Raw genomic sequence first — 17,223 nt, forward strand, 5'->3', positions numbered from 1 at the left:
AAGGGAGCCGCTAAAATGTTTTGCTCGCAAGATGCCCCCCCCAACAAAATTTCACTTAGGGCCCCCAAAAGGCTAGGGCCAGCTATGACTGAGTGTGTGGGTATGGATATGAGTATGCAGACCCGCAAGCCACTGTGGCCCCTCATGATGAGTTACATTTTTTTGATGCCCCCAACCCATGAAAGTCACACATCCCTGTTTTAGGCTATTAAATTCATAGAAGTATTGTATTATAAATGTAAAGGTGCGTTTCTTTGGCATCGTCCAGGAGATCGCCGTTTCCATGTCAACGACGTCGACGTCCAGGTGGAGTTCAAGTCCCATCAGTGGTTTGGGGCGACAGTGCGTTCCCATGGCAACACTGTCCTGGTAAGATACTATGTTCTGCGGGATAGAGAGAATTAGGTCTAGCTCTCCAGTTAGAATTGATCAGAAAGCCAATACGGACTTGATTGATTTGATGATTTTATGTGTATTTTGATATTGTTTATTATTTGACTACTGTCACAAGTCGACCATAGCCCCAGTCATGAAAAGCTTTTCACAGTGTGTCAGTGATGCCTATGAACATCTGACAGCATTGTCTTCCATCAGATAGCACAACGGTGGTTTTAGAATGACGCCATCTGACGGAAGACAATGCATCTGACAGTTGATAGTTGAGTTTCTTATGTGTTGTTTTGAATTTTAACCCTGTCTAACCCCTATACCCTTCTTTTGAATGTGTCCAAGGCTTGTGCCCCGAGGTATTACTGGAGAACGGAACACGACGACCCCTTCTCTGACGCCACAGGAACTTGCTACCTCTCCGTGGACAACCTCAAGACATTTGTGGAGTACGCACCCTGTCGCACAGGTACAGTATTGCAAATGACACCCTGATTCAAAATACTGTACCTGAAGTCAATTGAATGAAGTAGTGCCAAGGCATGCAGCCACGACTTTGAGTTGTGTGAGGGCTGAATCCTGACTCCAACTTGAACTTTCTTGTAAATTGACCACTGATGTCAATTGGAGATTTGTGTGTGCACATGTTATAATACAGCTCTGGCTAGCCCATTTGGGTAGTAGCCTTTCAGTGTGACTCGTCAATGTTTTCTGCTTCTCTTCCATTTACCTCAGAGAGACATGGTCCTGCCGGACAGGGCTACTGTCAGGGCGGGTTCAGTGCTGACTTCACCAAGGTATGTTCAAGAGGAAAAGGAACAATTCATTAACAATTCAAAATAGATTATCTTGGGAGCTTTTTATATGGGGGCTTATGTCTTGGGGGCTGTCCCAGAAATCAGGATAAATGAGCCAGCTAACTGTCCCAGAAATTCTGATATAACTTAATCCTTTTGAGAAATATATACTTGAAATTAGCATGGAGTAATTGACTCGACAGCCAACAACCTATATTCAAGTTTAGCTTTCTAAATGAATCAGCAAATCATGAGATATACACTGCTCAAAAAAATAAAGGGAACACTTAAACAACACATCCTAGATCTGAATGAAAGAAATAATCTTATTAAATACTTTTTTCTTTACATAGTTGAATGTGCGAACAACAAATTCACACAAAAATAATCAATGGAAATCCAATTTATCAACCCATGGAGGTCTGGATTTGGAGTCACACTCAAAATGTAAGTGGAAAACCACACTACAGGCTGATCCAACTTTGATGTAATGTCCTTAAAACAAGTCAAAATGAGGCTCAGTAGTGTGTGTGGCCTCCACGTGCCTGTATGACCTCCCTACAACGCCTGGGCATGCTCCTGATGAGGTGGCAGATGGTCTCCTGAGGGATCTCCTCCCAGACCTGGACTAAAGCATCCGCCAACTCCTGGACAGTCTGTGGTGCAACGTGGCGTTGGTGGATGGAGCGAGACATGATGTCCCAGATGTGCTCAATTGGATTCAGGTCTGGGGAACGGGCGGGCCAGTCCATAGCATCAATGCCTTCCTCTTGCAGGAACTGCTGACACACTCCAGCCACATGAGGTCTAGCATTGTCTTGCATTAGGAGGAACCCAGGGCCAACCGCACCAGCATATGATCTCACAAGGGGTCTGAGGATCTCATCTTGGTACCTAATGGCAGTCAGGCTACCTCTGGCGAGCACATGGAGGGCTGTGCGGCCCCCCAAAGAAATGCCACCCCACACCATGACTGACCCACCACCAAACCGGTCATGCTGGAGGATGTTGCAGGCAGCAGAACGTTCTCCACGGCGTCTCCAGACTCTGTCACGTCTGTCACGTGCTCAGTGTGAACCTGCTTTCATCTGTGAAGAGCACAGGGCGCGAGTGGCGAATTTGCCAATCTTGGTGTTCTCTGGCAAATGCCAAACGTCCTGCACGGTGTTGGGCTGTAAGCACAACCCCCACCTGTGGACGTCGGGGCCTCATACCACCCTCATGGAGTCTGTTTCTGACCGTTTGAGCAGACACATGCACATTTGTGGCCTGCTGGAGGTCATTTTGCAGGGCTCTGGCAGTGCTCCTCCTGCTCCTCCTTGCACAAAGGCGGAGGTAGCGGTCCTGCTGCTGGGTTGTTGCCCTCCTACGGCCTCCTCCACGTCTCCTGATGTACTGGCCTGTCTCCTGGTAGCGCCTCCATGCTCTGGACACTACGCTGACAGACACAGCAAACCTTCTTGCCACAGCTCGCATTGCTGTGCCATCCTGGATGAGCTGCACTACCTGAGCCACTTGTGTGGGTTGTAGACTCCGTCTCATGCTACCACTAGAGTGAAAGCACCGCCAGCATTCAAAAGTGACCAAAACATCAGCCAGGAAGCATAGGAACTGAAAAGTGGTCTGTGGTCCCCACCTGCTGAACCACTCCTTTATTGGGGGTGTCTTGCTAATTGCCTATAATTTCTACCTGTTGTCTATTCCATTTGCATAACAGCATGTGAAATTTATTGTCAATCAGTGTTGCTTCCTAAGTGGACAGTTTGATTTCACAGAAGTGTGATTGACTTGGATTTACATTGTGTTGTTTAAGTGTTCCCTTTATTTTTTTTAGCAGTATATTTGTCACGTCCTGGCCAGTATAAGGTTAATTGTTTTTGTAGTTTGGTCAGGACGTGGCAGAGGGTATTTGTTTTATGTGGTTCGGGGTGGTGTGTTTGTGTAAAGGGTGTTTGATTTAGTATTTCCGGGTTTTGGTTTATGTTTAGTTAATTCTATGGTTAGTCTAGTGTGTGTGTTTCTATGTTTGGTTGATTGGGGTTGGGACTCTCAGTTGAAGGCAGGTGTTGTCTATCTGCCTTTGATTGAGAGTCCCATATATTAGGGTGTGTTTGTATGTGTTATTTGTGGGTGATTGTTCTGTGTGTAAGCCGTATGCTTTACCAGACTGTTTGTAGTTGTTCGTTCGTTTTGTTATTTTGTATGTTCATTTTTGTAGTTAATAAAAATCAAGATGAGCATACACGTACCTGCTGCGTATTGGTCCTCCTTCACCGACAACAACCGTGACAATATTTGACTGCTTATCAAAGTTAGCTGGCTAACTGAAGGATCCTGCTTTCTGGAACACCCCACTGTATGAATTCTGTATGTTTAGCGACATAAGACTTAAAATGTAGTTATATCTGAAAGCCCCTTATACATATTCTTGATAAAAAGTTGCTTGATATGTAAGGTTCTCATCAGAGTGGTTGTTTTTCTGTTTGTTTCAGGATGGGAAGATTGTTCTTGGAGGACCAGGAAGCTTTTACTGGCAAGGTAAGTGCACTATTGGATTTATAGGATATAGGATCCTATTGGGACCATATGTGGATTTATATGAATTGGTTCAACTACAGGACGTAGAGATAGCATACAGTTTAGCCTAGAAAACCATACATCAACTATTTTTTTTCCCCCTTTTCTTTAAAGACTGGGAATTCCCATTCTTTCAAACGTTTCCTTTTTATTAGACAGATACAGTGTAGAGAGACACGAGAGAGATATTATTTATGTCAGCATAACGACAGAGCGGGATTAAAACCTGCGCAGACGCGTACATATGGTTGCCAAGCAGCGAAGTTACCCCCTAGACCAGTGGTTCTCAAACCTCTCCTCGGGGACCCCCAGCCGTTCCATGTATTTAATCCATTCCAGAGCTAGCACACCTGATTCAACTTGTCAACTAATCATCAAGCCCTTGACTAGGTAAAGCAGGAGCGCTAGTTCAGGGCTCCAACAAAATTGTGAAATGTCTGGGGGTCACCAAGGAGAGGTTTGAGAAGCACTGCCCTAGACCATCCTCAGTGCCAAACTTCAACAGTCATTTTACTGCAGCTAAAACCCCATAAGACAAAGTTCAAAAGTCACAGCTCGTCTTTACCTCTGACCCTTATCCCCATCCGTCCTTCCCACAGGTCAGCTGATCTTAGCCACCACAAAGGAAATAGTCAAGGCCTACTACCCTTCCTACTTCCTGCTCTCTGTTACCGGACAGATCCAGACCCATCAGGTGCAGGGGAGCTATGACGACAGTTACCTGGGTGAGCATGGTCCACTTCTTCATAGGAGTTAGACAGAAGCTGCGTCTGAAATGACACCCTATTCAGTTCACAGTGCACTGCTTTTGACCAGAGCACTAAGTAGTTGCCTTACCCGATTTCGCATTGCACTACTCCCTCTTATTGACCCATCATTTTTCTCCCATTCTCTCTCCCCCTCTCTCTCGCTCTCTGTTCCCCCTCTCCTCTGTCTGTTTCTCTGTCTGTCTGTCTGTTTCTCTGTCTGTCTGTCTGTTTCTCTCTCTGTCTGTCTGTCTGTTTCTGTCTGTCTGTCTGTTTCTCTCTCTGTCTGTCTGTTTCTCTCTCTGTCTGTCTGTTTCTCTGTCTGTCTGTCTGTTTCTCTCTCTGTCTGTCTGTCTGTTTCTCTGTCTGTCTGTCTGTTTCTCTCTCTGTCTGTCTGTCTGTTTCTCTCTCTGTCTGTCTGTCTGTTTCTCTCTCTGTCTGTCTGTTTCTCTCTCTGTCTGTCTGTTTCTCTCTCTGTCTGTCTGTCTGTCTGTTTCTCTGTGTCTGTCTGTCTGTTTCTCTGTCTCTGTCTGTCTGTCTGTTTCTCTGTCTCTGTCTGTCTGTCTGTTTCTCTGTCTCTGTCTGTCTGTCTGTTTCTCTGTCTCTGTCTGTCTGTCTGTTTCTCTGTCTCTGTCTGTCTGTTTCTCTGTCTCTGTCTGTCTGTTTCTCTGTCTCTGTCTGTCTGTTTCTCTGTCTCTGTCTGTCTGTTTCTCTGTCTCTGTCTGTCTGTTTCTCTGTCTCTGTCTGTCTGTTTCTCTGTCTCTGTCTGTCTGTTTCTCTGTCTGTCTGTCTGTTTCTCTGTGTCTGTTTCTCTGTGTCTGTCTGTGTGTCTGTTTCTCTGTCTCTGTCTGTGTGTCTGTTTCTCTGTCTCTGTCTGTGTCTGTTTCTCTGTCTCTGTCTGTGTGTCTGTTTCTCTGTCTCTGTCTCTGTCTGTCTCTGTCTGTCTGTTTCTCTGTCTCTGTCTGTCTCTGTCTGTCTGTTTCTCTGTGTCTGTCTGTCTGTCTCTCTCCAGGTTACTCTGTGGCCGGCGGGGAGTTCAGTGGAGATAACATTGAAGGTGAGGGTCATATTTACAGTGCTGACTGGCTTGCGCATGATTGGGCTTAGGGTTTGCTTACCCCATAATTCTGTCTAATAGTTATTAACTATCGGAAGTCCATCTAAAGTCCCCTATGCACTAATATACTCGTGTGCTCTAATCATTAGAGCTTTAGTCATTAGAGCACACAGTATATCAGAAGAATATCAGAGCACAATGTAATAACCTACTTATTACATGACATTGGAGTCGACTGTACTTAAGTAGCTCACTCAAGGCCACAACATGAAGATGTTCTGCTTGTTTGAAAATAAATGAAAAACTTGCATGGTGTGCTTGGCCGTATTACTTCAGTTCCTTGAGCTTTTAAGATTGAATCAAATTATTGCCACAGACCTGCAACAAGCAAACCTCAGCTTTTCATATTTTAAACACTGCTTATGATCAGCAATGTTTTAACCCCTCGGTTGTTCATATTTGGAAGTGCCTGGAGTCCTAGCCCTAGCTTGACCTCAACTCTTGAACTTCCTTTCTCTCTTTCTCATTTTCTGTCTTTGCAGATTTCGTCACGGGAGTCCCCAAGGGACTCATGTTGTATGGTTTAGTAAGGAGTCCTCATATTTTACACATATTTCATCATTCATTCTAGATGAAAGTTAATGAGGGGTGACATAGGGATGACCTAAGGATGACATAGAGGAATGTTACTGTGAAGAAGAGGAGGGGGTGAGAGAACGCCAATATATGAAACGGGAAAAGTTTCAAGTTTTAATGTCACATGCACAAGTACAGTGAAATTCCTTTCTTGCAAGCTCTAACCGCAGCAATGCTTTAATCAATAACATTGTAATACTTCTGGAAGTGAATTAAGAGAGGGATTTAAAGAAAGATGTTCTTATACAAGACTGATGTGCATACATATTCATAAATGCATGTGTTACAACTAGGGCTGTTACGGTGACCGTATTACCGCCACACTAGCCGTCATTAGTCAAGATGGCAGTCAAAATCCATGTTACCGTTGAGTCACGGTATTTAGGCTTCTCCAAGCTCTGATGCGGCTGATGGTCATTAGTAGCCTGCCAAACTTGCTAACTGCCTGGTACTCCGCACTCTATTGTCCCTCTAATCACTCTGACATCAACACAAATGTAATCGAAAATCTAATCAAACACTTCATGAGAGAGAGCCCATGAGCTTATATTGCGCAACATTGCTATAGGCTATGCAATTGAGTGAGAAAACAGTGATGGCCTCTATTAAATAGAGGAGAATCCCATCAGCTTTCTATAGGCAAGGCCTACAATATTTATTTCTCAACCTTCCTAATATTGAGCACATTGCTTCTTTTTAAAACAGGAGTATAGCCTACCTGGCTGGCATGTATATAAACCACGGGGAAAGCATCCTCCATTCGCTATTTAAGTGCATAGATGACATGCATTTTTCCCCCTGCCCCTGTTTCAAGACAGGTGCATAATAATGGTCCATTCTAAATCAAAACAAATGTCACACTTATATTATTTAGTATATGTAAAGACAAGCTTAAATCAAGAATAGTGTGATGGGTGACAATATTAGCCTATCACTTGTGAATGATATATTATCACTTGTGAATGATGCCCAGCATAAAAGAAACAGCGCATGCCTTTTCTGACTTTTTCAAATCATAGTCCCACACCTCCTGTAGCCTAGCCCATAGCCCTATATGTTTTGATGAAGTTTGTATCACAACTAAAGTGGCCAAATAACTTCTTAAAATTAAGCACATTAATCCGCTTTACAATGGTTGTAGAGCCAAACTGGCATACATACGCAACGTGTGAGTTTCAAGTTTGGGGAAGATCATTTTTACCATAAATGCACCTTTATAATAAAATCTCATTTGTGGTCACTTTTGAGAATTGTATTTTCCTGCAAATGTAACAGTCGCGCTTATAGCCTACTGCCGTGTGCGCATTGCTGCGCTTATAATGTGAAGAAATAGCCTAATAGTTTATCAACATTTTAAGCTAAACGTTTTAATCTGTTGCATCAGGCTCATTGCTTAAAACAGTTTTTTTGATGCTAGTGGTTGTATTAATTTGGGATCTATCGCATCCCACAACTGTCCTGGACTATGCTTGGAATATTTATTTCTCGCACAGAATAAAATAGGTCAATTTTGTACTATGTAATAGGTGTCACAAGCGTCGAAAGGAACAGACCAAGGCGCAGCGTGTAGAGTGCTCATCCTCATTTATTTAAAGAGAACACTTAAACAAAAGAAACAAAATGACATACAGTTCCGTAAGGTACACTTACTATACGGAAAACAACCACCCACAAAACCCAAAGGAAAACAGGCTGCCTAAGTATGGCTTCCAATCAGAGACAACGAAAGACACCTGCCTCTGATTGGAAACCATACTCGGCCAAACCTGGAAAACGAAACATAGAAAATGAAAAATAGAACACATTCCCCTAGAAACACACAAACCCCAAAACACACAAAACAACCCCCCTGCCACGCCCTGACCATTCTACTATGGCAAATGACCCTTTTCACTGGTCAGGACGTGACAATAGGCTAGTGCTTTTGCTGTTCGTTAGACCTACTCATCTTGTTGGCTGACAAAAAGTAAATGTGGACAGTTCTTCCAATATCTTCAATATGTGCCTCGGAATTGGAGAAGGACATGCGCAGTTGCGTACCAAATGTGTCTGTCTTCACTTGTAGCCTGTGAGAAAGACCCTATCACTTGATTGAGAGCCATATGAGTGAGAGGTGCTTCGGCATGCAGTGGGGAGAAAGGAATTATAATTATTATATTCAGCCCAAGGGCATAACGGCCACTGACCTCAAAATATTTTTTTAGGGGGATTATGGCCAAACAAAGGGGATGCAGCCGGGAAATTTGAGGCATTATCAAGTGCATTATCAAGTGCATTATCAAGTGTGTACAGCCTGTGCAAAAAACAAAGCAGAGCTCATGCCTTTCATGCAACTTTTTTCCAATCATCATTAGAGTCCCATCATGCAGCCTTAGAATGTATTCAAATCTAAACATAGAGCTCAACATTGGTATCACAACTAAAGTTACATAAATAACTCTAAATTAAGCATATAGGAGTACACGTTTCTTTGTTAACCGCTCAACACAGAATAGCCGCATGTCGCACTCCATCAAATCCTTTGGAGAAAATATCCTTTGTATTTTATTCAGCTATGTTCAATTGTATTCTTCATACTATAAAATAATTCCACGGAATTCTAAGCAAATCTTGTCTGCTAAATTAACTAGTGTAGCCCACAGCCATATGACATAGTCAGATCACCGCCTAAAATATGGACAATGCAGAGTATGCTATTCTGTTCTTCTGAAATAGACTACATTTTCTTCATATCATGTTTCTTTAGACCTCTCTCAAATAAATAATGGGTTTATTGTGATGGTGTAGGCTATATTATATGGATTTATTAGACTTTTTAAAATGTACATGTTCCAAAGGTCTGCATCAGTGGCTTGTAGGCTATGCGTGGAATACAGGAGATGCTAAATGTGTTTATGTTAATTAAAGGTCAATTATTGTGAGGTCAGCAGTTATTTGCTTGACAATCACCGGCTGACAAAATTTCATGACCGCCACAGCCCTAGTTACAACCAACAGTATTGCATGTCATTTTCATGATGGTTCTCCTACAATCATGGTTGATAACTGAAGGTTTTTTCTAAACTCTCTCAATGCAGGTGTCCATACTCAATGGAACAGACCTGACATCCATGCTGAACCTAACCGGAGAACAGGTTGGTGCAAATCTACTTAACAGCAAGGGGGCTAGGCTATACTGGACTTTTGGCGCCTCTATTTTGATATGTGGGTATATATAGGGGGGCTGAAGGAATTTGCCCCCAGGAGATAACGCTTTATCCCTGGGTCAGAGGTGAGCCCACAAAGCCCTATGTGTTCCATACGTTGTGAATCACGCAATCACATACACACGTAGACACACACACACGAATACATCCAAGTACACACACACACACGTGTGTGTGTGTGTGTATACACATGTCTTGTACTAACCTTGTGGAGACACAAAATTCAGTCCCATTCAAAATCCTATTTTCCCTAAACCCTAACCTTAACCCCAAAACCTAACCTTAACCCTAACCCTAGCTCCTAACCTTAAAACTAACCCTCGCTTCTAATCTTAAACCTAAAAATAATTCTAACCTTAACTTTTAACCCCCCTAGAAATACCATTTGACCATGTGGGGACCAACAAAATGTCTCCAGTTGGTCAAATTTTGGTTTGTTTACTAGTCTCCACAAGTATAATTAAACACGTCCACACACACACACAAACAGTATTACAGCTACATGTTGACTCAGGATTTTGTGTTGCAAAATAAGGGGGTGGGGAGCATGTTTATGTCAACCCACCATTGTGCCAAAGGGTTTGGATTCCTCATTGGCTAAATTGCTGGATTTTTTTGATTATGTGACATGGTTTATTGCATGTTACTCCTGTAGTCTTCTAAATTCTCCATGGCTGATGAACAAGACAACTACTAATGTACATGCATATGTATGCTTTGTATGTATACTTTCTGTGTAAGCTGCTAACGAACTGCTTATTGCATAGTGAGAACGATCTGAAATGAACTCCTGGTTGGATTTGATTTGACGGTCTCTTTAGGTTGACTACTCTCCACATGAGTGCTTTGGACTGCACCGTCGGACTCAGCTGTGTAAACAAAGCTGTGTCAACAATGTCTCCGTGCCATACATTTTACATGTCTCTATACAAGTAGTCATACCATGAAATTGATCTCGCTGGTTCGAGTTTACTGCTGCGAATTCGGGGTTAGCTGAGACCGGGAACTCCAACTCAGGTCCAGGGACTGTTAACCCAACACATTAGCTGATTTACGCCAAGAGATCCAAACCTTTTGACGAGGTCGCTATGTGTTGGGTTACGGTAGCTACACTACAGTAGCTCTAACATCACTTCCTCTCAGCTTTATAGAATGACCAACATACTGTACATTGTCGATTAGTCTGGTGAAGTCATTCACCAGGGGATAATAGCTGTGACATAAAACTCTTGACAACAGTCCATCATTTATGGCATAATATAGAATCGTCAAAGATAACGACACTGAGTGACCAATCCTCCCTGTCTCTCTGAGATGCCTATAGCGGCTTGAGTCCCCCACCTCCTCCGAACACCTACCTCCTTCTACCTCTCATGTAACTCACAGAAGCTCTGGCACTGAGCTTAGAGACAACAGAGAGGAAAGAGGGAGCCAAGGGGGATGGATTTGGGGGGCCCGATTGAAGAGGCTTCTAGGGCAAGGGGATGTAAGAGAGAGAAGTAGAGAGAGAGAGAAAGAGAGAGTGAAGGAGAAAGAAAGAGCGATACTATGCCCACCGGTGTGATTACACGCTAACTCTGTCTGCTCTAATGTCTTCCAGATGGGGTCCTATTTCGGCTACGCCGTGGCAGCCACGGACATCAACAACGACGGGTGAGTGAGCTAGCATAGAGAGAAGGAGAGAGAGATGGAAAGAAAGAGAGAAAAATCGGGCGAGCGATAAAGAGAGAAAGACAAAGTGTGCAAAAAGAAGGCAGGTATGGCAAGATTTGGACAGGCAGACTTGGACGGACAATGTATGCTAACAAGGGAGAAAGGAGAGAGAGATGGAGAGCGAGGAGGTGAAATACAGTATGTCAGAAGATCCCATTGTCATGAATTTCCCTCTGTCATGTGTCATGAAAATTCCTTGTCATACAGTAGCTACTCCTACACTTCCTTTCTCCTGGTTTCAGGTTCTCTATTGGCCAATTCCGCTTTCCCTATCCTATTAGACTCATAGTCAGGAAACTCAGGACATCACACTTGCTACACTAATGCACGCTAGCTCAACTTTAGAGGCCTTGATTTGACCTAAAGTTCTAGTCCAAGACCGTCGTGAAAATAAAATAACATTCATAACCGTAAAATATATATATTTTTCATTTTACCTTTATTTAACTAGGCAGGTCAGTTAAGATCAAATTCTTATTTACAATGATGGCCTAACCCGGCCAAACCCGGACGACGCTATATATATTTTTATGAACAGCTGACTGAATGAGCACACATCATCTCTTCCTCTCTCCTCTCTCTACCCCAGGATGGAAGACCTTGTGGTGGGAGCTCCCATGTTCATGCAGAGGGGTTCCGACGGACTGCGTTGGGAGGAGGTGGGCCGTGTCTATGTGTACCTGCAGCGGCGACCCTTGCTGTTTGAACCCAGGCTGCCCCACCTGGGGGGGAGCCAGGCCTTCGGGAGGTTTGGCAGCTCGCTGGCCCCACTGGGAGACCTCAACCAGGACGGCTTCAACGGTGAGAACTCTGGAAAATCTTGGGTCATATTCATTAATGAACACTGTCGCAAAACATTTTGCAATAGAAATTGAAGCTGAGGATTTCATATTGGACAAGTTCAGTTAGTACCTTTCCTTAGTTTTTCCCATTTGATGCCTAAAGGCCGCACATAACAATATGTGATACATTTCAATCGTTCATGCAAGAACATAACTAAAATCAGGGCAGAGGGAGTGGGGATAAACCATTATCCTGAAGTGTCATAACTCTGTTGATTAACTTAGATATTGCCATCGGCTGTCCCTTTGGCGGAGACGACCAACAGGGATTGGTCCTCATCTATAATGGACATGCCAGTGGACTGATGGACATGCCCACTCAGACTCTATCTGGCCAATGGGCCTCTGGCACTTTTCCAGCCAGTTTTGGCTACGCCCTCCGCGGAAATAAAGATCTGGATCATAATGGCTACCCAGGTAAAAGAGAAAATGGTTTAGTCCAATTGCCCAATTTTGTTTTAAATTATTTAGCTTTTTCCTATTTCAGAAGGCATCACATTGTTCTTGAATTAGTGTTAATCTTGGGGTCATCTTTGTGCAGATCTCATCGTAGGTGCTTTTGGGGCTGACAAGGCTGTTCTGTACAGGTATATCCTCTCACCAGAACATTATTGGCTCATTGCACATGCAAATTAGCTAGCTGACCAATTACACCCCATTTTTGTATTTGTATTTTAATTAAGCATGTACCTTCATCTCAAACTATTGTTTTATATGTGACCTTTGTGTAATTTTGAATTACACTATTATTTTTGTATTGGAATCAAATCTTTTGATTAAGGTAATCATATCACATCTTCCAATTGGTTGCTATTCTTCTATCAGGGCTCGGCCTATTGTCATTGCCAGTGCTTCTCTTACGCTGCAACCTACCATGATCAATCCAGAGGAGAAGAGTTGTACGGTGTCCAATGGGAACGAGACTATCTCTGTTTCTTGGTATGTTGATACAGATGTGCTGTCTTAATTTGACCCTGCTTCTCACAGCAGGAAAATAATCCTGCAGTAACGGGAAATGTAAATTATTATGTGGATTATAATTAATGGACATTTTTGTAGAGTTTGATACATTTTTTGTTAGGGCAAATAAAGTATGAAATGTTAAAGTGTAAATTACACCCTTTAGAAGCCTTTCAAAACCTTGAATACACTACAATTTGTATTTCCTGCTGCGCAGGAAGATTCTGTGTGACAACAGATTGATCAAATTAAGATAACACATTTGTACATCCTTTTTCCTTTTCAAATAAATCTGATTGGTTGAAACACTGCTGATATTCCATGGGTTAAGATCTTTGTGAAGTCAAGCTTAGCCGGTAACACTTCATTTTGAGAGTCCCCTTGTACAGCAAAAGCTATCAGTAACATGTCAATTGTACTTCCGGACACCACCACTATCATTGACTAGGATATTACTATAGCCTCATACAGACCAACCTTGATCGGAGGGAAACTGTCTTCAGCAACAATATAAATTCAAGTGCTAGACATATTATGTAGTACATTTTCCACTCTTAAACCATGTCAATGGACAAAACGTCCGGTATTCACCACTTGAGAATGTCAAATGACACCATGTTTGACAAGCTTTTCCAGTCTCCGGTCAAGTGTGAGCGTTTAATGGCGAAGTCTATATTCTGAGCCCAAGCCAAGGGAACATTTCCCTACTTTTAGTCTCACAAAAATTCCTTCCATAAATTAAAGTAAAACATGAATTATTTTTAGACTCTTCAAAAAAAGTTATGACTAGTGGCTGGTATCTTGGTATCCGCCTTTAGTACAGAACAAGTCGCTTTTGTTTGTGTCTTGATTACCGTTTATGTTGCTGGGAGACTTGGGGAGGCAGAGGGAGGAGTAGAGGTGGGGTGCTGTGGACAGAGGAAAGGGTGGAGAGGGTTGGCATTCACTTTGAATGACATATTATTTGGCACACCAGCCTAGGACACAGAATGCATGAGGTGACACACCCACACACGCACATTCACACGTGCGCAGGCAGATGACCATTGGCCACACACACTCAAACACACACACACAGATTTACAGTGGAGCATATAGATGTTGTATGTGCATGCACACTCTCATAATCAAACACACACATTCTCTGCCTCTGCTTGTAAAGTTTGGGTAATTTCTATTAAAGGGGAGAGGTTGAATTGGGCTTCAATTCTGTGCAAAGATTGAATGCATTTACATTCAACGGGTTTAGCTGAGCATGTACCAATAAGATTAAACTTCTCAGAGATTTCTTACTATTAAATAAAATAGATTTTTAAAGTCATTTTTACATCTGCAGATGTCACAAAGTGCTTATACAGAAACCCAACCTAAAATTCCAAACAGCATGCAATGCAGATGTAGAAGCATGTTGGCTAGGAAAAACTCCCTCGAAAGACAGGAACCTAGGAAGAAACCTAGAAACCTAGAGAAGCACCAGGCTCTGAGGGGTGCCCAGTCCTATTACTTGATCATATGTTCAAACTTAATTACAAGATTAATAGATTTCCATTACAGGGTATCTATTCAAATGTAGCATTTTTTACATGGAATGCATCATTCAAAATGCAGTAGTATTGTATATTATCACCGTATGTATCAGAGCTCTATATGGATCTATTGAATATACTGTATACTGAAATAGTCCCCCTTACTATTTTTTTCTCTGTCTTCACCCCCTCCAGTGTCAACCTCAGTTTCTGCCTCTCGGCCAATGGGAAGCACCTCCCTGCTGATCTAGGTGAGCCCAGTGTTTTCATTTTGAAAGACCCCAACACAGCTGTTCCCTATTACCTTCCCTTGTGTGGCCACAAATATGCCTGAACTCACTGTGGTCAATTTAGCAGTTAAGATTAAGATAAAAGGACAATAGAGTAAGTACAGGGCAAACTTTGCAAGGTTTGTGAGTGTATGTGTGTGTTTATGTTTGAGTATGTGGGAGTGTGATTGTGTGCATCTGCACTTGGGAATGGGTATTTGTAATTGTGTGTATTGTGTTAGTGTATCCACAATAACTGACTATGTAATTAAATGCATGTGTGTTTCAATGGGTTTGTTTTTGTGAGTATAGTTCTGTGTTCTATCGTGTGTGTGTGTGCACGTGTATGTAACCCACCCTGTGTGTGTGGTGCAGGTTTTGTTGTGGAGGTACAGTTGGACCATCTGAAGCAGACCCAGAAGGAGTCGTTAGTGAGGAGAACTCTGTTCCTGGACAGCCAACAGCCCAGCCTACTGAAGACCATCACCATGGCCAACGGAGGACGAACGTGTCACGACACCCGCGTCTACCTGCGCGTTAGTCACTTCAAACACTCAAAGAAATGTTGGGAGACCTTGCTATAAGACATTTTAAAGACCCGGACGTGCTTAAAACAAGTTATAAAGCATTAAACCTGCAGGCTTTAAGTAAAGTGTTACAGAATTGTTCAAAGACGCATTGGAAAAATTGCCCGTTCATAAATATGACAATGATCCAATGAACTCTTCTCAAGGTGGACTTAAAGTTTGTGGGAAAATGTTGGCAAGTTATTTCGAATCCAGCCTTCAAAGACCAGTAAATTGAAACATTTAATGTTATATTTTACAGTTAATCGTTTTTTTTATTATAGTTTCAATATGACTGAAAGTTAACATTTTCCCTTACGCTGTACATTTACACTGATCTGTAACATCTAGAGGCACACGGTGTCTTATCTCAACCAGTTAGTTGACAATAAGTAAAGTAACAGTTTACTTTACACATCATGAACATGAGTCACTGTCACACCGATTCACTTCCTCTTGAGTGTGTTGCTGATGCCATTGCCCTTCTTCCCCCATGTGTGTTGCAGAGTGAAGGGGAGTTTAGGGATAAACTTTCCCCCATTTACGTCACACTCAACTTTAGCCTGGACCCCCTCGCTCCACTGGACCTCCATGGCCTGAGACCCATTCTAAAATACCAGACAACACACCTTATAGAGCAGAAGGTATGTATTAACTACGCTATTCAATTAGGAAACATTTTGGAATTTCTGTTTATTGACTGAATTGAACTGGAATTTACCCCAACCTTGCCAGACATCTCACCTTATAGAGCAGAGAGCGTGTACTTCCAGAATATCATCATATTTACCAGACCACATATCTTACATTTCAGAGCTGGTATGTACATGACACTACTACTGAAACGCCAGTCCACACAACGTATAGAGGGTATGAACATAGGTGCACTATGAACAATGTAGTCCAAAACTATCAGACTTCACCACGATCAGACTTGCACATTTGTGCACCATGTCTAAATCCCCCAATATCTACATTTTGTGCCATAAAGACTTGTTGAAGTAGAAAAGCATAAGTGGCCAGTTTAAATATGGACGACTCTTTAGTAGTGCTGGTCCCCATATGTCTAAAGGTTGGGGGTTAGTCCTGATACACAAAGCACAGAATAACAATATGTGGCAGCCATAGAGTTGGATAGATGGCACACTTGCTACAAAGCCTTTTTTACTTTACTTAAGATGAAAGCCTTCAATGGCACTACCCATGCTGTCACATATGCGATAATGGCAAAGAACGTGGTGGGCCCTCTTTCCAATTCTATGGTGGTAGCTTTTCCGAATTGAGAATAGAATCCTCAGGGTTGAGTCACGGCTATGTGATTAAACAGAGGGAGAACTGACAGCTCTTTCTGGGTGGGGCACTGGGGCTAGCCATCTGGTTGTGGTTTGTTTATGTATGTAGCCTTTGGTCTCCGCCATGTTGCGAGCCAGACGAGCCAGGCTTGGGGCATGTGCATGTGTTTATATGTGTGTGTGAGTATAAGCGTGTGTGTGTGCACATGTGTGTCTGTGTAAAAGTATGTGTGTGCTCAGAGCCTCTCACTTATTGGCAGGGAAACCAATACAACTTAGCTAGAACAGCTTTTGGGAATAGCTCAGACTTTCCATGCTTACATTATTACACAGAAATATGTTTGCACTCTCTACCTCTTTCTCTTGCACTTCTCAACAATAAAGTTTTTACCGCCCTTTTTGTCCCACGGAGATGGAGGGATGAAAGAACATGACAGTGAGTAAGTGGGGGAGAAGATAAGCAGAGAAGGGCAACCCTTGGTGTTTCTGTGTGAACATTACTAGTCCCCGTGCGCTCCTCCGTCTTGTGGTCTTGTGCTGACTGACCGATTACCACATGGACTTTAGTGAACGATAGCATTGAGGACTTTAAATGAGCCATCGCCATGGATACGGAGTGAGTGACCGCCATGCCGACTCTGCACTCTTG

The 17,223-nt window shown here is 42.8% G+C and overlaps 1 protein-coding gene across 1 annotated transcript in view; it reads left to right on the forward strand.

Annotated features, from left to right (window-relative positions):
• Window positions 1–17,223, forward strand: part of LOC106565237 (integrin alpha-5) — a 57,654-nt gene that overhangs the window by 27,927 nt on the left and 12,504 nt on the right. The window contains exons 3-18 of the mRNA XM_014132131.3: window positions 269–369; window positions 733–856; window positions 1,123–1,184; window positions 3,677–3,722; window positions 4,361–4,486; window positions 5,520–5,564; window positions 6,107–6,150; window positions 9,278–9,334; window positions 11,007–11,059; window positions 11,709–11,920; window positions 12,187–12,378; window positions 12,503–12,548; window positions 12,787–12,900; window positions 14,643–14,698; window positions 15,092–15,252; window positions 15,789–15,926. Of these exons, the coding sequence (XP_013987606.2) occupies window positions 269–369; window positions 733–856; window positions 1,123–1,184; window positions 3,677–3,722; window positions 4,361–4,486; window positions 5,520–5,564; window positions 6,107–6,150; window positions 9,278–9,334; window positions 11,007–11,059; window positions 11,709–11,920; window positions 12,187–12,378; window positions 12,503–12,548; window positions 12,787–12,900; window positions 14,643–14,698; window positions 15,092–15,252; window positions 15,789–15,926 (1,577 nt within the window). The remainder of the gene's footprint in view (window positions 1–268; window positions 370–732; window positions 857–1,122; window positions 1,185–3,676; window positions 3,723–4,360; window positions 4,487–5,519; window positions 5,565–6,106; window positions 6,151–9,277; window positions 9,335–11,006; window positions 11,060–11,708; window positions 11,921–12,186; window positions 12,379–12,502; window positions 12,549–12,786; window positions 12,901–14,642; window positions 14,699–15,091; window positions 15,253–15,788; window positions 15,927–17,223) is intronic.

The sequence above is a fragment of the Salmo salar genome, chromosome 12 (genome assembly GCF_965601325.2).
Source record: "Salmo salar chromosome 12, fSalSal1, whole genome shotgun sequence".
Classification (NCBI taxonomy): Eukaryota; Metazoa; Chordata; class Actinopteri; order Salmoniformes; family Salmonidae; genus Salmo; species Salmo salar.